Below are 21,978 nucleotides of genomic sequence, written 5' to 3' on the forward strand. Positions count from 1 at the left end.
GTGTCTTTTCAAAAGGGACAACACCAGTCACCTATACAGAAGGAATTAACACACTTTTTTACACAAGAGAGAAGTATCTGTGCCCTTAATTACATGCAATGTCTGCTGACCTTCTCCAGCTTCTGTCCCTTTGTTATATTTTGGATAGCCTCAGAGTGTTCCTTTGCTTGTGTTATTTTCTTTCCCTTTGCTCCCTGGTCAACTGCATTTATGTTTTATTCAGCAACAAATCATTTGCAAGACGCACACAATTATATAAAAAAAGAAAGGGCAAATAGAAAATATCACAGTCCCATTCAAGGACACACCAATTCCAGTCACAACAGAGCCAGTACAGACACATGAAACTTTGGCCAGAATTGCTATTATCTGGTCAACTCAGCTTTTTAAACCACAGCAATTGCTTCTCCTCCACACAGCAGAATACCATGAGAGAAGCAGTAGGCTCTCCAATGTGTGTGTACACACACACACACACACACACACACACACTCTTAACCATTCTTCTCCCTGATTTTGTTCTTCTGATGATTTCCATCTCCTTCCCTTCAAAGGCTGTGTAGCCACCTTCTTTATAGAAACACCCTTAGAACCTTTCTAAGGTTCCCAGCCCAGTTTCCATCTCAAACAAAAGCCTAATTCTGGAGGTAAAAGGAGAGATGACTTTATGGGCAACTTGGCAGGCAAGAACATTTTAAAGAAAATGTTTATTTTACAATATTTATATCACACCTTTTTTGGCAGGGAACCCAAGGTTGCTAGGAACAATTAACTAACATCCTTACAATTGAAAACATCCACTAAATATTATCATACTCAAAAAGCAGTAGATGATAAAAGCTGCAATGACAGCAGTCAAAGTGCTTACAATTTTTGAAAGACCTGATACAGATTAAAGCAGCACATTTCAAAATTACACATGAAATATCTTCTTAATATCTTTAGATATTAAATATCTAAAGGTAGACAGCTCTCTCTCTCAGAGAAACACCCCACATTCCTGCTTCTATGTGACCCTTTCCGGCACTGCTTTGCAGAAGAGAAATGGCAGCCAAACCATTAAAAGGTGCAATAGCTTCTCATGATGTACCATCCCATGTATGAAAGCTAACTGCTATGCTGTTATTCATTTACTAGATTTTTAAGCTATAACAAAAGCTAAAAGAAAATGTAGGTTAGATGTAAAATATTAATATGAGTCATTCACTATATTGTTTTGCAAGCCATAAAAGTATGACTTCATGCTCTAATTAAAAAAAGTCTAAGTGCAGAGAGCTGATTAAAATCTTTCTCCGCCTCTTCTCACTGTACATCTGTCAATATATCTGGTTCCTGTTCATTATTCTCCTGTAATCACTTGCTATTCCGCTAATGACAACCACAATTCTTATTCATTATTCCCTTATGAACAACACAGCCAAGATTGCATCAACTCTTTTGCTGTAATGTTGAAATTTCAGTCAGTTCTCTTCGGCATCAAGGTGTTCCAGGATTTAGCTCCCCAATTACAAAGTCCCACCTGCATTCTTTTTGTTTGAGGTAAGAAATAATTAATTTAAAATGCATGCCTTGTCCCCAATTTGTTAGATAATTTTATGATATATCAGGTCATTTTTTAATGAGGAGGGGTAATAATTAATGTTTCACATTTCCATTTTTACTTTGTAATGGGGTGACCATTTTTAGTTATTTGGAAAAGGTACTGGAGTGTGTGGTGGCTTCTCAACTCCAGAGCTTCCTGGATGAGGCAGATTATCTAGATCCATTTCAGTCTGGTTTCAGACCTGGTTAGGGACAGAGAAAGCTTTGATTGCCTTGGTAGAAGACCTATGCAGGGAACTGTACAGAAGGAGTGTGCCTGTTGGTTCTACGGAACCTCTTAGTGGCTTTTGATGCCATCAGCCATGGTATATTTCTGAGTCAACTCCCTGGGATGGGGCTTGGAGGTAGTGTTCTACTGTGGTTCCATGTTCCTGCTCAACTCCTTGACCACTGGCCTGTGAAGTCCCTCAGGATTTAGTCTTGTCCCCTGTACTATTTAGCATATATATTAAACCACCAGGAGAGGTTGTGTGGGGTTTTGGGATCAAGTGTCACCCTATTATTCCTTTTCACCTAATTCCAAGGAAGCTGTTTCTGTGCTAAACCAGTGCCTGGCAGCTCAGCTGTAATGGACTGGATGAGGGCAAACAAATCGAAGCTTAATCCAGATATGACAGAGGTGCTCCTAGTCAGTCAAAAAGCAGAACAGAGAATAGGGATCCCGCCAGTGTTAGATGTAATTAAACTCTCCCTTCACATGGGGAGGGGGGGGCGCTCCTGGATTTAACTGAGCCTGAAGGCCAAGGTTTCAGCAATGACCAGGAGAGCTTTTGCACAGTTAAAGATAGTGCGCCAACTCTGTGCCCATTCCTGGAGAAGCCAGACCTGGCCATGGTGGTACATACCTTGGTTTCATCCTGTTTGGATTACTATAATGTGCTTTGTGTGGGGCTGCCTTTGAAAAATGCTCAGAAACTTCTGTTTACCCAAAAAGTTGCAGCCAGGTTGTTAACTACAGGGAGCACACAACTCCCCTGTTGCAACAGCTCCATTGGCTGCTGGTACACTGCTGGGCACAATTCAGTGTTGGTTTTGATCTATAAAGCCCTATAGGCTCGATCCCACGTGAGTTATTAGAAGGATCATATCTCCCTTTATGAGCACTTGAGAGCTCTGTCTCACCAACTTCTCAGGCTTCTTTGGTGGGAACAACTAATGGGAGGTTTATAAAGTTAAAACACTAAACATTAAAATAATACAATTTAATATTTTAATGTTTAGTGTTTTAACTTTATAAATTGTTGAACTGTTTTTAAATGGTAAATTTATACTTTTATTAATGCTTTTGTATTGTTTTTAATTTGTATTTTTTCAATATCTGCTAGCTGCCTCGAGTCTCATCATGGAGATAAAAATGAATATAACAACAACAAAACAACAACATGTTTTTTTTCTTAAAAGCAACATGCTGTGCCTACAAATTAATTTCATAATTTTTGTAAAACAACTCCAATGATCTGGATTTTGAATTATTGCTAACGCGTTAGCATTGACACTAATGCTTCCAAGCTCTTCTCTTTGCCTCTCATTTATAAGATATCCAAAATTATCTTTGCAATTTCAATGGTATATAGAACTGAAATTGTAAAGATAATTTGTGGACATCCTGTATTATGGTTTTCACTGGCACCCTAGGCTCTTCCAATATCAAAAGCTGCACAGACCCAGGCTAGGCTGAAGGGAAGCTTACCTCGGCAGTGGGACCCTTCATCTGAATCATCCACACAGTCACGTTCACCGTTGCACAGCTTGGCCATGGGAATGCAAAGGTCTGTGCCCAGACAGTTGTGCTCATTGGGTTGACATCTTGACACTTTGCTTTGTGGACCTGGAATACAGGAAGAAGCACAATGGTCATAGAAGAAGATACAATGAGCACTAAGGTCACAGTAAACAATAGAATTTGTGATCTAAGAAATACAGTGTGGGATGATGTTTAGGCACATAAGAAAATAAGAGATATCTTACCCAACATTTATTTGCAGTATGGGCAAAAATATCAATGGCACTTCTGGGCAAGGCAGTCATATGTACTAGCTATTATCAAAAACACACAGTAAGCTCCAACAGATGCAGCACTAGACTATTCTAAATTCACATTCAGCCCAAAATGCTAATATGGGAGCCCTGGGAAAAAGGCCAATTTTATCACTGTGCTCTTATCACTGGCAATTCTTCATTTGGGCTTCTACCTTACAAGTGGACTGGAATCCACCTGGGTCCCCCTTGGTGCTATCAACTTATAGTTTCTTCTTAAAGGGAAGCACACAATTCCCCTGGGCAGCTTGACATTAAGGGCTAATTAAGCCTGATTCCTTTACTGCCCAGGAGGAGGGAGGGGACGCCACACAATGACCCAGCCCATCAGCAAAAGTGCTTTGCCATGTATAAACAGCTTTCCCTGCCCCCTCCCCCATCAACTGCTTAATCATGACTGGGGTAAGCGTCATTAACAAGCTACTTTATTTCTTTAAGACGCTAATAAATGAGCTAATTTATTTCATGTGACAAGCTTGTGGTATACCCCAAAGGGCTGCATTAGACAGGAATTTTTAACCTCAGAAAACCACTTTAAAAGTAGCTGTTCTTTTGGCCATAAATATATGCCCTCTAATTGATTTGGCTAGAACCCAACGACAAATAAAACTGAGAAGGCCACGGCTGAGGAGATAAGAAGGTCTAGACAGAGAGGCTAGGGAGCTAAACAGCTTTGGCGCTCATGGGTAGGAAGGATCCATTGTATTTACAACCCAGTTTTACCTATGGCAAGTGTCACAAAACATTTCCACAAAATAGCATTTAAATTCGTCTCTGTGATGATGTCAGATAAGGGTGTGTGTGTGTGTGTGTGTGTGTGTGTGTGCGTGCGTGCGTATGCATGCAGTGGCTCAAGTGGTTAAGACCACTGACTCTGCTGAATGCAGGATCAGCAGTTAAAGGCCCAGGTGCCGCATGATGAGGTGAGCTCCTGTCACTATGATTTTATTCTCTTTTCCTGAACTCACTCAATCCATATACTTATTCCTATGGCCCACCCTTTGCCACTTATATTTTATATGCCCTGATTGTGTGTAACCTATAAACCATTCATCATTACATCCTCACTACTTCTTTGTTGGGAATCAAGAGCTTAATCTCTTAGTATCTCCTTGCTTTATCACTATTATGGGGAATAGTCTGCTGGTCCAATTCTAGTACTACTAATTTAACATTTTATTTCTGCAAAGTTATCTGTTAAACTTAAAAATTCCATGCTTAAATTGTTAATATCCTCAAGATAGCTTCACCGTTCTGTCAAGGAGCCCTGGTGGTGCAGTGGTTAAATGCCTGTACTGCAGCCACTCACTCAAAACCATAAGGTTGCGAGTTCAATAACAGCCAAGGCTCAAGCTTGACTCAGGCTTGCATCCTTCCGAGGTCACTAAAATGAGTACCCAGATTGTTGGGACAACTAACTTACAATTGTAAACTGTTTAGACACTACTAGTTCGGTATGAAGCAGTATATAAATGAAGCTGTTTGTTTGTTTGTTTTGTCAAGCTACCATGTATAATTTATTTGACAGGTTATAATGTGTGCATCACATCTATGCAAAAGACATCTAAACTTCAGTGTTTGCATGGTATATACGAGTACATCTGAGTTTTTATACACATGAACAAGGATGCTTGTTAATAAAGCTTTGTCTGTATAGTGCCTGTATCAACTGCTTGTTGTTGTTTGTTGTTAACAGCCTTTGAGTTGGCTTCAACTCATGGCGACCCTGTGAATGAGACATCTCCATGTCTCCCTATTCTCAACCTCTCTGCTCCTACAGATTCAGGCCCGTGACCTCCCTGATTGAGTCTATCCATTTGACATACAGTCTTCCTCTCGTTCTCGTGCCTTCTACCTTCTACAGTCTTTTCAAATGAGTCGTGATTTCTAATTATGTGGCCGAAGTATGACAGCCTCAATTAAATTATCTTGGCTTCCAAGGAGAGATCAGGCTTGATTTGTTCTAGGAGCCATTTGTTTGTCCTTTGACCATCCACAGTGTCCTCAGCATTCAGCACCACATCTCGAATGAGTGGGGTTTTTTTCAATCTGTTTTCTTTATTGTCCAGCTCCCACACCTGTACATGGTGCTGAGAAATACAATGGCTTGGACAATCCTCATTTTAATGTTCAGCTGTATATCTTTACACTTTAGGATACTATCTAGTTCTTTCATAGCTGCCCTTCCCATTCTTAATCTTATTGAGGCTAAACTCAGTCATGCCTCATGAACTCTCAGAACATCCTTAACATGAAGGTGCTAATCACAGTACATACAAAAATACAGAGGTTATATTCTTGCTACCAAGTTGGCAGAAGCACAAAAAAACTGGAAGAAGGGATTCATGCATTAAACCAGTTTCCAAACTTTAACTGTTAGTTATAACCATCAAGCTGCAGCAATTTAATGACTGATCTTTGGTGCCAGCCAAAAAACAAGACAGACATTGTTTTAAAACAAAAACAAAATCTCAGTGTGCAGGTTATACAATTTTGACTACCGTATTTGTCATTTCTGTGTGCTAGAAAACTTGTAATAGCTTGCTTAACACCTCTTACTCTTTCTTTTTGTCCCTTGGCAGGACCAAGCATGCTGCAATAAAAGGTCCTATCTGATCTCTGAAGATATGGGGAAATATGCTGAAATCCAAGATAAAGGAGCAGAAAGTGTATTTGGATGGAGATTTTGTATAATTAATATTTTACAATAGTATCAGTTTAAACAGTTTGAACAAATGCAAACAACTTAAAATAATAAAAATAATTTAAACATCCTTAAAACCTATTAAATTTCTTAATAATTTTTAAAAAATTAAATAGTTTAAAGCTAAACATGTAAACAAGATAAAAAGTGTACAGTACTTTGGACCGAGCTGAATTGTAAATAGATGTTCAAACTGTTTTAGTTACCTAAGTCAGAGATTGTACTGCACATGGGTTTTATATATTAAGATCCTGACTTAAAGTTCACTAGTTTAATTACTTCACTAAATGAAGTAAGTAAGGCCTGTTTCCGACTGCCAAAATAAAGCTGCTTCGGGTCTCTTTGGAGGTATGCTATTTAAATGATGCATGGGTCCTAAGAGTCCGGAGGTCGCGCCAAAGCCACACTCCATTCCTAAGCACCGGAGTGCAGCTTTTGGTGCAGCTTCCAGATTCTTTGGATGCATGCATCATGTAAACAGCATACCTCCAAAGAGACCCGAAGCAGCTTTATTTTGGCAGTCTGTAACAGGCCTAAGTATAGAAATAAATACTGTAGTTAGGTACAGAAATGTTAAATCCTGTACAGTATTTGCAGAACCAGGACATGGAAAGGTTACATTTTTTTGACAACAACCTCAAACATCTCCCTTTCTTCGCCACCTGCAACATAATATACCATGGGTTCTCCACATTCACAGGGCCCCTGTAAAAGTGGAAATACTGCAAATCAAAAGCCACTTTTTTTTTACCTAACAGAACACCTTTCTAAGAATCTCTAGGTCTTCCAGCGCAACTCTATGGTCAACATCTGACAAAAGATAACCTTAGACTTTCACTGGAAGACCGACAAATGCCTACAGAATTTATTCTCTCTAGGAATTTCTAGGTCTTTCAGCACAACTTCTGGTGGATGTTGACCACAGAATTCTGGAAGACCTAGAGATTCTATTATTAAATATCTGTGAATAATCAAATCCACAAATGTCAAAGCCACAAATAAGGAAGGCCGACTGTAAAGCCAAATGGGATAACACTGGTCATGCTGTCTAGAAAGCAATTTGTAGAGTAATAATTTTTGGAAAAAAAATTCCCCAAGATGTAGACACACAGCTGTAACACACTCTTTAATCAGCAAATTATTACTGCCAGAGGAGTTTATCATTACTGGCAGAAAAGTGTAGAATAGAAAAAACTGGGCAGAATTGAGGGTGCAAGAGAGAAAATATTCCTATCAGGGAATCCCATACAACTATGATCAGCAGCAGCTGCAGCAGCAACACATCTTCAATTTACGAGATATATAAAAAAAGACACAAGGAATTCTATTGATCTCTAGTCTGTGCATTTCTCTCTCTCAGAGAGAGGACATCACCACATCTTGTGCTAGTTAATTCCGTATGTTAAATATGTTGTGTTCAGAAAAATTTTCTTTTATCTGTCCTGAATACACTGCCTATCAGCTTCAGTGGGTTACTTAGAGTTCTTGAACTGAGCAGAGAAGAAACAGTTCTCTCCAAAGACTTTCTTCAAACCATGCATTATTTTATAAATCTTTACCATTAAGTGTTAGTAATCCCCACCAAAAAGTTACTACTGTGCAATCTCTTGCTTCTGTGACTGTTCCGGTGTTCTTTTATTTCTTCCTTACTTTTCAGCTGTGGGGTTCATTGGATTGAGAACATATTACACTACTGTCAATCCTACCAGACCACAGCAGTGAGCCAAGCACTTCTGAACCTCACTCTGGGCTGAGTGAACATCTGAGCTGCTCTTCTTCCATTCGGAAATCCAGAGGTGGACATAAGGGAGATGCATTAGGGTTGATCCCTCAAGTAGGCACAACTGTCCCATGGATTTGTAATTGGTTGACTGGCCGAACCCAAAGGGTGCTCAACAATGGCTCCTTTTCATCCTGGAGAGAAGTGACCAGTGGGGTCCCACAGGGCTCTGTCCTGGGCCCAGTACTATTCAATATCTTTATCAATGACTTGGATGACAGAATTGGGGGCATACTTATCAAATCTGCAGATGACACCAAATTAGGAGGAATTGATAATACTCCAGAGGACAGGATCAAAATTCAAAATGACCTGAATAGACTAGAAAACTGGGCCAAAGCTAACAAAATGAAATTCAACACGGAGAAATGTAAGGTACTGCACTTAGGGCGGAAAAATGAAATGCACAGATATAGGATGGGGGACACCTGGCTGAATGAAACTACATGCGAAAGGGATCTAGGAGTCCAAGTAGACCACAAGTTGAACATGAGTCAACAGTGTGATACGGCAGCTAAAAAGGTCAATGCAATTTTAGGCTGCATCAATAAAAGTATAAGGTCTAGATCAAGAGAAGTAATAGTGCCACTTTATTCTGTTCTGGTCAGGCCCCACCTGGAATATTGTGTCCAGTTCTGGGCACCACAATTCAAAAAGGACATTGAGAAACTGGAACATGTCCAGAGGAGGGCGACTAAAATGGTGAAGGGTCTGGAAACCTTGCCCTATGAGGAACGACTCAGGGAGCTGGGGGTGTTTAGCCTGGAGAAAAGAAGGTTAAGAAGTGACATGATAGCCCTGTTTAAATATCTGAAGGGATGTCATATTGAGGAGGGAACAAGCTTATTTTCTGCTACTCCGGAGAACAGGACCCGGAACAATGGATGCAAGCTACAGGAAAAGAGATTCCACTTCAACATTAGGAGGAACTTCCTGACAGTAAAGGCTGTTCAACAGTGGGACACACTCCCTTGGAGTGTAGTGGAGTCTCCTTCCTTAGAGGTCTTTAAACAGAGGCTGGATGGCCGTCTGTCAGGGATACTTTGATTGAGATTTTCTACATGGAGGGGGTTGGACAGGATGGCCCTTGTGGTCTCTTCCAACTCTATGATTCTATGATCACCCCACTAGGAAGACAGGGTTGAACAAATATCTTCTTATGTCTTGAAGCTAAATGAATAATGAAGGAAGGACTTTGCCAAAGCCTCTGTTAGTGTTAGTATCTGGGCTACAGAGTCTGTCTTAGTATCTGAGAACAAACTGATGGATAGAGTTCATGCTGTTGATCCACCAACTCAGAACTGGATCTCTAGGGAATGTCAAGCTATTCTGTAGCTACACCTTAGATGTAGGTACTCAAAATTATGGCAAACTGACTCCTTATCACTGGCTAGTGTGGCCCAGAACAGTCCAGTGTGTGGGCCACAAGGCATCGTGGATGCCTTATCCACCCTCCATGCAGATTCTGAGCCTTCTGCCATATAACATGCAGAGATGGTCAAACTCAGCTCCATATTCTGTTACTGCAATTACGCAGCCCTTCTGCCACTTCTTTACTCAGAACACCATGCTATTTCTAGCAAGTCCACTGCTGGCTCAGAATAATAATTCAGTTTTGTTTTTAGGCAAGCTAAGCAACAGCTAGGGACGCTTGAGAGTTTTGTTTGGTCCACATTTTTATGTAAACCAACTTGCTTCACATTTCCTCAGCTAATACAAGGATTGGAACACAGCTGTGTTTTTTCACTAAAGCTGCTTTTTTGTGCTTACACATTTTTGGAAAAACACATTCAAAAATAATGTGTTTGTACAGTTTGGGCACATACTGATGCTTCAACAGGATGTAATGTAATGTCAATTAAGACACAACTGATAGTGAGTAGAGATAATCTGCCCATCACAAGCCATAAGGGATGGCAAAAGGGAGGCCCATGTCACCTAAAAACATTTACTTATTCACTATTTATTTGTATGCATTATTTAGAGCATTTATATTCCACCCTTTAGCCAAAAAAGGCCCCATTTTTAAAAAGTGTACACAAGGTCATTAACAAACAAGACAATTACAATATAAAAGATGCCACACAAAAGGAAAAGCAATTGAGAGGGGAAAGGGGGAAAACATGCTATTGTTATTTTTGAAGATATAGCCATGTTAGTCTGCAAGATCAGTTGTAGAGAGATCTTGTAGCAACTTTGAGACTAACTGAAATACAGAAATTGGCTGCATGAGCTTTCGTAGACTAAAGTCTACTTCTTCAGCTGCATTTGGTATTGTTGTTTTGTTTGCTGTCAAGTCAACCTCTACCCATGACAAGTCCATGAATGAGAGACTTCCAAGATCCCTGGTCATCAATTGCCCTGCACAGGACTTGCAAACTGAGGACCATGGCTTCCTTGATTGAATCAATCCACCTGTAGTACAGTCTCCTACTTTTCCTACTGCCTTCCACTTTACCAAGCATCTTTTCCAATGTATAATATCATCTCAGAATATGTCCAAAGTATGACAGCCTCAGTTTAGTCATCTTGACCTCTACAGACAGTTCAGACTTAATTTCCTCTCATTTTTAGAGGCCCATAGTATCTACAGAACAGTTCAAGGAGAGGAGGGGCTGAATGGAGCTGATTTCTTTGCAGAACTTCCTTTCAGTTCTCCCTCTTTCTCTCGCTTTTGAGATGGCATGTTGGGATGGCTGATGCTAAAGTGCAGCTGAGGAACTAGAGAAATACCCATATTGTTGCTAGATGTCAGTCTATGCCCATATGGTTAGGCTCACTTGCAGGCCAAATACCTGTCAAGCTTTTGCTAGAATTATAGATAAGACTGTGGCTTCATTACTACAGGGGTCATCACACATGTTATCCAGCAAGCCATAACCTGATTAAGAATTAATGCCTCACTTGTATCAGTTTATGCCTTTGAAAGTCAGAGGGGACAATCCAGAAGACATTTAAGTTAGCATTGTTAAGTTTCCTCCAACCACAGGCTCCACGCCACAAAGTAGCACTGGGATTTCCTGCTGTTTGCATACAAATGCTTGTCAGTTTGACTCCATCAACCTAACCTATGTGGATATGAACAGTGACACCCCCCAAATCCCTCCCACCCCTTTTCTTTATCTCTGGATCCTGTCTGAGGCAGATCTTTCCTGTCAGCACAAGCATGGCATTGAGAAGCCTGCTATCTTCTAGGTCTGTTAGCCGTCCCTTTCTCACGCCATTATGGCACCGGACCCAATGACGCCTTCTTATCTTCCTGGCAAGAGGAGAAGACAGCATTATGAAGACCAAGGCTGGAGGATTTGTTCTTGCAAGCATCCTCAGTGAATCCCTTAAGAGCCCCAGCATTAGGAAACAAGATTAATTCTGCTGATGATTTTTAGTTATGCCAAGAGGCTTCCCACCACCACCATTCCCTAAACCCCAGCTTCTGCACATCAATCTTCTGCACATGTAAAATTTGTAAGGGACAATAAATGGGGATATGATTTGGAAATGTCATTTTTATCATGTGAAAGAAGTACCACACATGTGGACAATTTTTAATAATTATTTATCTTACATTGTGCATCTGTAATTTGGCAGTAGATAAGAACATGGCCTGTTTGTTATTTTCAAAGCACTTCTACTCTGTTTTACTCTGAGAGCCAATGTGTTGTAGTGGTTTGAGTGCTGGACTGTGACTCTGTAGACCAGGGTTCATTTCCCTGCTCTGCCATGAAACCCACTGGCTGACCTTGGGAAAGTCACATGTTCTCAGCCTCTAGGGAAGGCAATGGCAAACCTCTTTTGAACAAATCTTGCCAAGAAAACCCATGAGAGGGTCAGAAACATCTTGAAGGTAAACTACAAGTCTGTTTTGAGGGTTAAAGGAATTCCTAACATGACTTCTGAAAATCCCTGAAATCATAACAAAAGGTCTCTCTAGCCCATTGCTGTCAACCTTGGCAGGCAGGTGTTCTCAGATCCAGCTCTCCAGGACATTGATAACTGTGTTTCCCCAATGAACAGGCTAAGATGTATTATGAAAAGTGCTATGATAGCTATCAATTCTGAATCCTCACAAAATTCATTCTACCTCTGCAGAGATTATAAGGCGATGTGCACAGGCCATAAACCATATAGTAGTTACTTTAACCACCAAAACACAAAAAGAAAAGAAACCCCAAACCTAAGAAACCAACTGACCATTGCTTAAGTATGACCAATTGGGTCATGACCAATACCTTCCAGAGTATGACCAATACCTTTTGCAAGACTGGTCTTTCTTGTTGAGAATTAGGTTTATCAGTAAACCTGAAAGTATACAATTCCAAACTTTCCATTTATCATTCCAAACAAAGATACCAAGGGGGTAGGAGATATTGAAAAGTTGTCTTTTTAAAATAAACCATAATTATTTTCATGACTGAGGAAAGGCCATAATCCACCCTTGGCTGAAAAGACATATGCAGAGCTGTGGAAGGCAAGCAAAGGTTGGGACCTCCTAGCAGATCTCTGTAAGATTTGCAGTAGTGAGGCTTAACAACTCTCAATGGTCTAACAATAGAAACCACAACATTACCTTTCTTCCCTCTAAGTTAGGCTACTGAAATGAATAAAGACTGCAGGAAGGGATGACAAGTGGATTTTTGTGTCAAAAAGTGGTGAAGTCAGTTTGGCTCTAATATTGAAAAACAAATTCCTGTCCTCAGAAAGTGCCTTCTGTCCTTGGATTCTAACAACCCTATTCTTTAATTCTATTTGAATGTATCTTATTCATGGATTCATAAGTATTGGAATCTATATAAAGGACACAGTAAATATGACATGTCTGACATCTGTCCACTCCTAATCTAGAACAGTACAGATCTAAAGTAGTGTTGGGCAAAAAGGAGATTAACTAAAAGCCAATGGGCAAAAATCCAACTGTTGTTTGGGGTATGAAATCCATTATGCATTTAGTAAAGAGAGGGCCTTATATGTGATGGCTTCCTTAAACTAGAATGCATTCCTAAAGGAGGAATGGTGCCCATTTTGCCTCATTTTCAATGCCATTTTAAAAACAATAGCAATAACATTTCTGTTTTCCCGGATTCAATTTTAAGCTAAGTCTAAACTGAAATCATATTGATCAGAATGTTAATTTTTGCTGGTTGCATAGGTTTTATATCTGTTCTTGTAATTTTAAGTTTTGTCATTAAAAAGAATACTACCCTGTGATTCCTTACAGATGAAATGATTTTTGTGATGTTTAAAACTTAAATAACTCCCCTCCCGAAAATCAAAATATTGTTGTGATAATAAATCAAAATGATTTCTGAGATGGTAAACCACAGTTGCTAAGAGCATGAGGTGGAAATATCTAGTTCAAGCCTCATATCTGGAATGAACTCAATATTTGAGAATAATATGGATTTATTATAAATACTAAAATCTCATTTTCCCCACCTGTCAAATTAAGGAAACAAACAAAACATGTAGTATATCAAGAGCATAAACTGAATTCTGGTTTTGCCAAAGTTTACAATGCCTGATAAAGTATAGTCATTATTGTAGCCATCTCACCCTCTAGTCAATAATTGCTTGGGCAAGTAGTCTACTCAAGTGACTGGCATTACATGTTCAAGTGGAAACTCAAATAATAACTGCTAAATTTCTGACTAGAAAAATTATAAACTATATTTCCTTCCCTAATCACAGCAGAAGCTGCTATGATCTCCCGCAGCATCCCCACATTAACTCTCACATGTAAACAGAAGACTCTCACATGTAAACAGAAGACTTTAAGGTCACTGCCTGCACTTGGATCTGTACTGGTGCTTTAGTTCTTCAGTTTAGTGGTTAAACTGAGATCTGTTGGACTTCGTCATTGTCTTGACAAACAACAGCCTCTACGTCTTCATAAGCACAGATAACCAAAGGTAGAGCCATACATGCACAAAAACCACTTAACTGCTGGCCTCTGCTAGGTATCTAGCACTGAAAGGATGCTCTGGAGAAATCTGTCACCAAGCCCAGAAGAAGACACTCTCCTTTCTTATCACAATCAGGAATTAACTGCTCCAGGGCAAAACAGGAGAAATGGCTTTGCTCCTATTTCTTCAGGGATGCTTCTCCTTAAACATAACTTAGAATATAAATGTAAAAAGGACCTTATTGGATCAGTCGAAGAGCTGTGACAGCCAGCACCCTGTTTCCTACAGTGGCCAGCAAGATGCCTCTGGGATGCCCAGAACCAGGTCAAGGAGGCAACAAGCCTCTTTGCTGTCTTTCTCTCACCACTAGTTATGTTCGTTGTTGTGTGCCTTTAAGTCGTTTCCAACGTATGACAACCCTAAGGAAAACCCATCATGGGTTTTCTTAGCAAGATTTGTTCAGAGGAAATTTGCAATTGTCTTCCCCTGAGGCTAAAGGAGTGTGACTTGCTCAAAGTCACCCAGTGGGTTTCCATGGCCAAGGTGGGAATCGAACCCTGGTCTCCAGAGTCACAGTCCATCACTCAAACCACTATGCCACACTGGCTCAACACTGGTATCCAGCATCATAATGTGTTATTGGAGAAAGCCATCACTGACTAGCAGCCAGATAGCCTTATCCTCCACGAATGTGACTAATCTCTTTTTAAAGCTATCTAAATCAATAGCTATTAAGTACATCCTGTGGGAGCAAATTCCACCATTTGGAATGGTGTGAGGAAGTACTTCCTTTTATCTCTCCCTGCTCAGCAGCAATGGATGAACCTGAATTTTATTATTATGAGACAGAGGAAAAATGTTTCCTTATCCACTGTCTCCACACTGTCCATAATTTTTACCTCTATACAAAGACAAAAAAAATAAAATAAAGTAACCCCGGGGTGCCCACAAAAATGGCCTTAGCAACTTCCCTACTCTGCATCATGCCCTCTGCCTTTGTTTGAATTTCTAAATGTAAGCCTCAAATATTACAAGACTCCTTAATAGTGCTATTACTGTGGCCTCCAGGACATTTTAATCACCTTTTTCACATTTTTCCAGCAATATCCTCTACAATACTGTTAAATATAGCAACCAGAACTGTATGTAGTACTCCAAGGGAAGAAACAATACAGGTTTCTAACATGGAATTCTTTAATAAGCTTGTAATTTTTTATAATTATCCTCATTTATTTATATAGTGCCACCAGTGCTCTTTACATGAGCAGTTTACAATTGTTAATTTGATCGTTCTCTTCCCTCAGGCTTACAGTCTAAAAAGATACAAGAGGATGGCAGTGGGGGAGTAGATTATGTCCAGTAGATGATGCTGCTGTTCATGATTATCTTTAATTGTGATTTCCACCAACTTACCTGAAACTAACATTATGAGCAATGCACAGGCAAACTGGCCTGCGATTCTCTAAATATTCCATGGACCACTTTTTCTAAAAATGGTGTTAATAATGGCTATTTTCCAATCCTTTGATGTGGAGGTTAATCCAAGAGACAAGTTGCTTCTTCCTCTTCTAGGTCAGATCAGCAGTTTCATTTGTGTGTTCTTTAACAATTCTTGGATGGATGCCATCCAGACCTAGTGATCTGTTAATTTTTAATGTATCAATAAGGCTTGGAACATAATCTCATGTCTTAAATATTTGCTTAAGCTCCTCTAACTCTCGTGTTGAAAATGTCAGGCATAAATATCTACCATACACATTGAAGAAAACACAAAGAAGTCATTCAGCTTCTCTGTAGTCTCCTTATTTTCCTTTAGGAAATCTTTCATTCACTTGTGTATGTGCCTTCAAGTAGTCTGTCAATTTACTGCAGCCCTATGAATTTCACAAGGTTTTCTTAGGCAAGGAATACTCAGAAGTGGTTTTACTAGTTTCTTCCTCTGGAAGACAGCCTACAGCACCTTGCATTTGTTGATGGTCTCTCATCCAAATACTAGCCAAGGTGGACCCTGCTTAGCTTCCAAGATCAGATAGGAGCTGGTGCCTTGAGAACATTTATTAAGCAAGTTTAAGTACATCAGAGACTGAGAGCTAATGTGGTCTAATTGTCTGTTTGCAGGACCCATCAGGTGATCTCTGCGCTCAAAGGAAAGCAATGGCAAACGCCCTCTGAACAAATCTCACCAAGAAAACCCTGTGATAGACTTAAATTATTTAAAGGCATACAAGAAAAAAGTGTTTTTCATTGTTTGCCTTAAAGTGCTGCTCAACATTACTAGCAAAATCATTAATTTCATGCATCATGTGATTTTTGAATACTTGTAAAAATATTCAGATAACAGTATATGATTGCCATAAATTATTTAAATTTAAGATTAAAAGGTACATTTTTCCCACAGATGAAATTAGTTTTGTAAAATTTCTAGCAGATGATGTCTCTCCTCCAGTCTGTAATATGTGTTCTAGGTGAATTATTAATGTTGTAGCTTTTTAATAACTCTTCTATGATTCTGGTGAAAACTAATCTTCTAATTTAACTTGTCTGTATCTTACAACATCTTTGCAAATCTCCTAATTTTTCAGAAACTTCCTGCACAGTGTTCTCACAAAGGCAAGTAATGCCAGGCAATATGGCCATCAAATCCTGCCCTAAAAATTGTTAAGACTATCAAAAGAAAATATAAGAATGTAGGTAAAAAGGACTAATGTGTTTTTCCATGATGTGTTGACTATATAAAGAATACTTATAGGGATGAATTTTGACACCTGAAGGCCACCTTGATTTATTTTTACATTTGCATTCACTGCCATCATCCACAGCCAGAATGGCTGGTTAAAACTGCAGTTCAACACATGTGGAGGACATCAGATTGGGTAAACTTGTTAATTGGTTTGGGGGTGGGGATAGCAAAATGACAGGGTTGCATAGATACACTTCCTCTGCTTCAATTATTGACATCTCCCATTAAGGATTGCAAGCTAACAGCTGGGAAAGATATCCGTCTTAAGATATTATAGAACTGGAAATGGTAAGCTAAATGGATGACTCAGTATAAGGCAGTTCCTTTGATGCATGGGAATATAAAAGAGCTACCTTATATATAGTCTGGTCAAGGTTTGAGTTTTCTTCTCCACAGACTCAGGGATGTTTGGGAAGGACTGAAGGGGCTTGAATAGAAGTGAGCAAAAGTATGCAAGTAAGCAAAGGACAAGCAGAGAAGCCAATTCATACAAGGTATGGAAGCCATGAGATAGCTGGTGCGGTGTAGTGGTTTGCGTATTGAACTATGACTCGGGAGACAAAGGTTCTAATCCCTGCTCTGCAATGGAAACCCACAGGGTGACCTTGGGCAAGTCACATTCTCTCAGCCAAACACCCTCTGAACAAATCTTGGAAAAAAGCCCCATGATAAGTTCGCCTTAGGGTTGACATAAGTCAAAACAACTTGAAGGCACACAACAACAGCACCACAACAACAGAGGCCCTGACTCCAAAACTTCATTGGGTTGGGAGCCTTTATCAGCTTCTGCCCTGAGGCTTGACTCTGAAATTCAATGCCAAGCCTACTCTACACAGATGGCTCCCTTGCTGTACCTCTAGAGTCTGTTCATTAAAATGTTTCTGGAAGGAGTTGTTAAGGAAGGGTGTTTGTGAGTGATTTGAGTCCAGCAAGTTCTAGCCAAGAATCACAACTCCTGGACTCCAAGTAGTAAACTTTCAAGTTCTAGACAGTTCCTGATTGATGGTTCCCTTCAAAAAAAAAAAGCCATATTCATTTTGTAGCTTGCTCTTTGTTGATTCAAATGGGGGACAGAAGGGGGGAAGAGCTTTCATCTATGAAGAAACCACTGCTACAGAGATGGATAAATCTCTTTAATCAGAGCAGGTCAGCTCTGTTATGATGATTCCACTACACTTTGGGACGAGAAAGGAACGATATAACGATGCTGAGTGAAAATTTTCAATGAATGGCGGTCTGACAACATCTGGACAGCCATAAGTCCCCCCCCCCCTTACATTGGTGGAATGGCTTCACTGGTTGTGACTTATTACTTCAAATACCTAATATTATAGTAAGCAACATCACTACTTATCACATCTTTTGAAATCTTTTTGTTATTATAACAACAACCTTAGCAAAAAAAAATTAAACTATGTATGAGACCAGTTTTGAAACCCTTCCATAGTGAAAGAATCTCCAAATAGTATTAAATCCCAGTTAATTCATCACATTTCCACTGTAATTAATGTCACATGAGTATAGTAAATACAGAACAAATGTAGAGAAGGACCATGGTTTTATGGGTAATTTAATGTTGCTAGAATTATAAAGGCTAAGCACATTCTTATTCAATGTACGGTATGCAAAAAATGTTGCTCTATTGTATAAACAATAATACTCCATTTTCTGAATGTTAAAGCTACTTATGTGGTTAAGATGGGATTTATATCTAGGTCACAAATACTTTCTGCCATAGACTAAAACCTGAATCACACATATAATGCTCTAGGAATCAGCTGGGTACTTGCAGTGCTTTAAACAGTTTACTTTTTTGGACTGCAACTCCCAGGAGTCCTCAGCCAGTATGCTGGAGAATTCTAGAAGATGTAGTCCAAAAAATAATTTTTCCAAGCTCTAATCTGCTTTTGATTCTGGGAACCTCTTTCAGCTTTCCCAAGTTTCCATTTAAAAAGACTACAAAACTCAAAGCCAGTTTGCTAAAAACCCACAAAGTTTATAATTGAATGTGTGTGCCATGGGAAATGACAGCTCTACAACATTCCTTCATGGCTCTCAAAAGCTATCATCTGTGCATACTCCAACAGAACAAGTAAAGTTACACACTTGAAGGCAAAGCCCAAAATATCCAAATTACATTATAGAATCAATACATAGGTCCAATCTGACCTACGACAAGCTTCTTCCCACTCACAAAAACCTTGACTTTTCATTTTCGCCATTTCCATTACACTCCACGCATTTCTTTCTGTGGAGCAGCTAATAACCTATACCCTCCTGATCTTGAAGCTCTCCTACTGATTATAATAGTAGCTTTTGGGGATAAGTGGGTTGAAGGCTGGAATTAAGGCTTTTCTGGGAGGTAAAAAGGATCTGAACATCCACACAAACATATTTCTGACATTTTTTCTAGGAGATTTCAAATAATTCTACCAGGAGACAAGATGACAATGGAGGAAAAGTAAACCTAATAAGAGTAAAGGCATGAGCAACAATATGATGACTGATAAGAATCTATGCTTTATGTAAAAATGATAAGTGTAGGTGTGAGGCTGATGACTAATCATGACTACACCCCTCTTAACAGTCAGTTTTTCCTTCATATTAATTTATTAGTAATAAAAAGTACATTACCTTAAGCAGTATATTCAGATTCTGTAACAAATCATTTGTCACTCACCTGCCACATGATAATATTAATCAAATATTATTTTTAAAAAACATGGGAGAAAGGTTTAATTTTTAAAGGAAATGAAGAACTAGATCAGGGAAAAAATGCTTCTCTGTAGCCAAGCCTCTTGCAGATGGAAAGAGAGAGGGTAAACTAGATCCTTTCTCCCTGATATGTTAATTTCCATGTGCAGGGTAGTGGTTTCTATATTTAATTTGAGATTTAAAAATCTCAGAAGTTCACTGTAAGGAGCCAAACAACCAGAGCAGAAGTGTGGGTAGGTAGCAGACAAATGCAGATACAAGCTAACTTTTTATGAACATATGCAAAAATGCTGCAAATGTTACTTCAAAGTATCTCACAGAATTTGCATGGGATCATGAGCAGTGAATGGTATCTTCCAGAGGGTGAGAGTTAGTGTGGTGTAGTTCTGCTTAGGGAACTGAACTAGGACTAGAAAGACACAGGTTCAAATCTACACTCAGCCCTGAAGCTGAATGTGTGATCCTGGGCCAGTCACTATCTCATCTACCACACAGAATTATTGTAAGGATACAGTGCGCCCGTGTCATATGGAAGAAGTGGCGCAGCGCGCCAGAAGAAACAATGGTGCATGTGCTTGTAATGGGGCTCGAGCATACAGGCTATTTCTTTTATGTGGGGTTCTGGAACAGAGAGAAAATGAAATGTATGGAACGCACAAAAGAAAATGGACAGAAAGGCCTATGTCGCTATACTGCTAGACAGCATATGGAAACCAATTACTAGAGAAGGAAGGGGATACATACATATATCTGGCGATTCATCAGAACCATCTGGACAATCCTTCTCTCCATCGCATCTCCAGCCCTTGGATATGCATGTGATCTGATCTTTACATGCAAACTGTTTCGGGCTACATGTCTTCGGTGCTAGAAAAAGAAAGGGGGGGGGAGGAAAAATAAGGGTTAGCTTCTTCAGTAAGACATATCATTGGAAATAAAATCTCAAAGGCTAGCTACTTTAAAAGCAAAATTACTCTGGCTCTGACCCAGCACTCATCTATATTCACGACACTTCAGGAAAGAGTAGGATTAATATGCAAGGTATTAATTAGAGCAAAGCAGGAGCCAAAAACCAGGGTGCCAAGCAAATTCTAAAGACCATTTAACTTGAGTAATTTAACTCTTGGGACCCTGCAGCATTTTTCAAACTGTATTTATACACTAGGCAATAAAGGCACAAACAAAACACGAACACCAAGGAAGAAGGTTTTTAATAAGAAAATGTAGCAAATCCACATTGGATAAAAAACAAACAAAACCTAATTAATTGGTAGCTGCAAACAAATCATAGAATGAACATCAAATCTAGCCCTCTCTACAGAAGTACAATTTAGATCAAAACAGCTTATAGAAATGTTTAAATCCAATTCTATGTGTGTTCAGTTAAAATCTTATCCACTGTAGAGAAGGTAGTAAACTTATCCCATGTTTAGATATGTAACTGCTGTGGAATAGCATAGCTTTAGGAAACCTCCATTCTCATCATGAACATCTCCAAAAAGGTCCATTCTTTGATACCACTGTGGTCCATGGTGGCAGATAATCCAGGGCACTTGGACAGAGCCAGCTCCCTCTAATGTTGAAAATAGTAGTTACAAATCTGAGAAGTCTCTTCAGAATCGTAACCTACTTCTGGGCACAAAAACTGAGTAACGAATGTCTTAGTAGTGAGCAAAAACTGATAGAAAGGCAGGCCTATTAGGCCTTTCCAAAGGAACTCTGCAGGCTGTCATTTCTTCCTCTTTCAAAAATAAGATTCATTATAGTTTAGTATTTATATAGTGTTTTAAGATTTGGGTTTTTTTGTTCTTTCATTCCTTAATTCAACTAGAATATTGTTTAAGACATTCAGGGCCGTAGCAGACAGGCAGGAAAAAGCAGGTCGAAACCCCACTGTCCACATGGCCTGCTCCCAAGGTGGGCTGAATACTCACAGGCAGACCACACAGCACAGCATCAAGCAACACCACTGGGTAATTTTTCTGTTGCCTCCCCACCATGCATATATACCATCACAAAATTCAGGGAGAAAATTAATAATATTGTGTCCCAATTTAGGGGGGTGATTTCACAGGGGAAATACAGTTTACACTTTAACTGTATTAAAATGGACTGAAAGAGAGGACAGATAACAATCTAAGAAAGGAACAAAGAAGGGAAGAAGAGAATAACATGGCAGCAGCCTGATCCTACACAAGAGGAGGAAAGATCAGAAACCAGGGTTTATCTTGCAATTATAGTGATGGACTATGACTGGAGAGACTCCGGTTCAAATTCCAACTCAGAAGAAGGAAAAAACACCAGCTGTAACCATAAGCCAATCACCACCTCTCAATGTAAACTACTACACTACTATGAAGATAAGGGGAAAAGAATGACATGCACCATCTTCTGCTCTTTGCAACAACAAAAAAGGGGATATAAATGCAATCAACCTATTAATTACAGTAATCTGCTTCCTAGGAACTACAACCAGAAACATGCATGCTAGTTGCCAGGC

At 39.4% G+C, this 21,978-nt stretch overlaps 1 protein-coding gene across 1 annotated transcript in view; it reads right to left on the reverse strand.

Moving 5' to 3' along the window:
* The window catches only part of LRP1 (LDL receptor related protein 1), a 392,141-nt gene that overhangs the window by 264,949 nt on the left and 105,214 nt on the right, over positions 1-21,978 (reverse strand). Inside the window, exons 4-5 of the mRNA XM_042447614.1 lie at positions 20,223-20,345; positions 3,293-3,430 (exon numbers count right to left, since the gene is read on the reverse strand). Of these exons, the coding sequence (XP_042303548.1) occupies positions 3,293-3,430; positions 20,223-20,345 (261 nt within the window). The remainder of the gene's footprint in view (positions 1-3,292; positions 3,431-20,222; positions 20,346-21,978) is intronic.

This window comes from Sceloporus undulatus, chromosome 2, assembly GCF_019175285.1.
Source record: "Sceloporus undulatus isolate JIND9_A2432 ecotype Alabama chromosome 2, SceUnd_v1.1, whole genome shotgun sequence".
Classification (NCBI taxonomy): Eukaryota; Metazoa; Chordata; class Lepidosauria; order Squamata; family Phrynosomatidae; genus Sceloporus; species Sceloporus undulatus.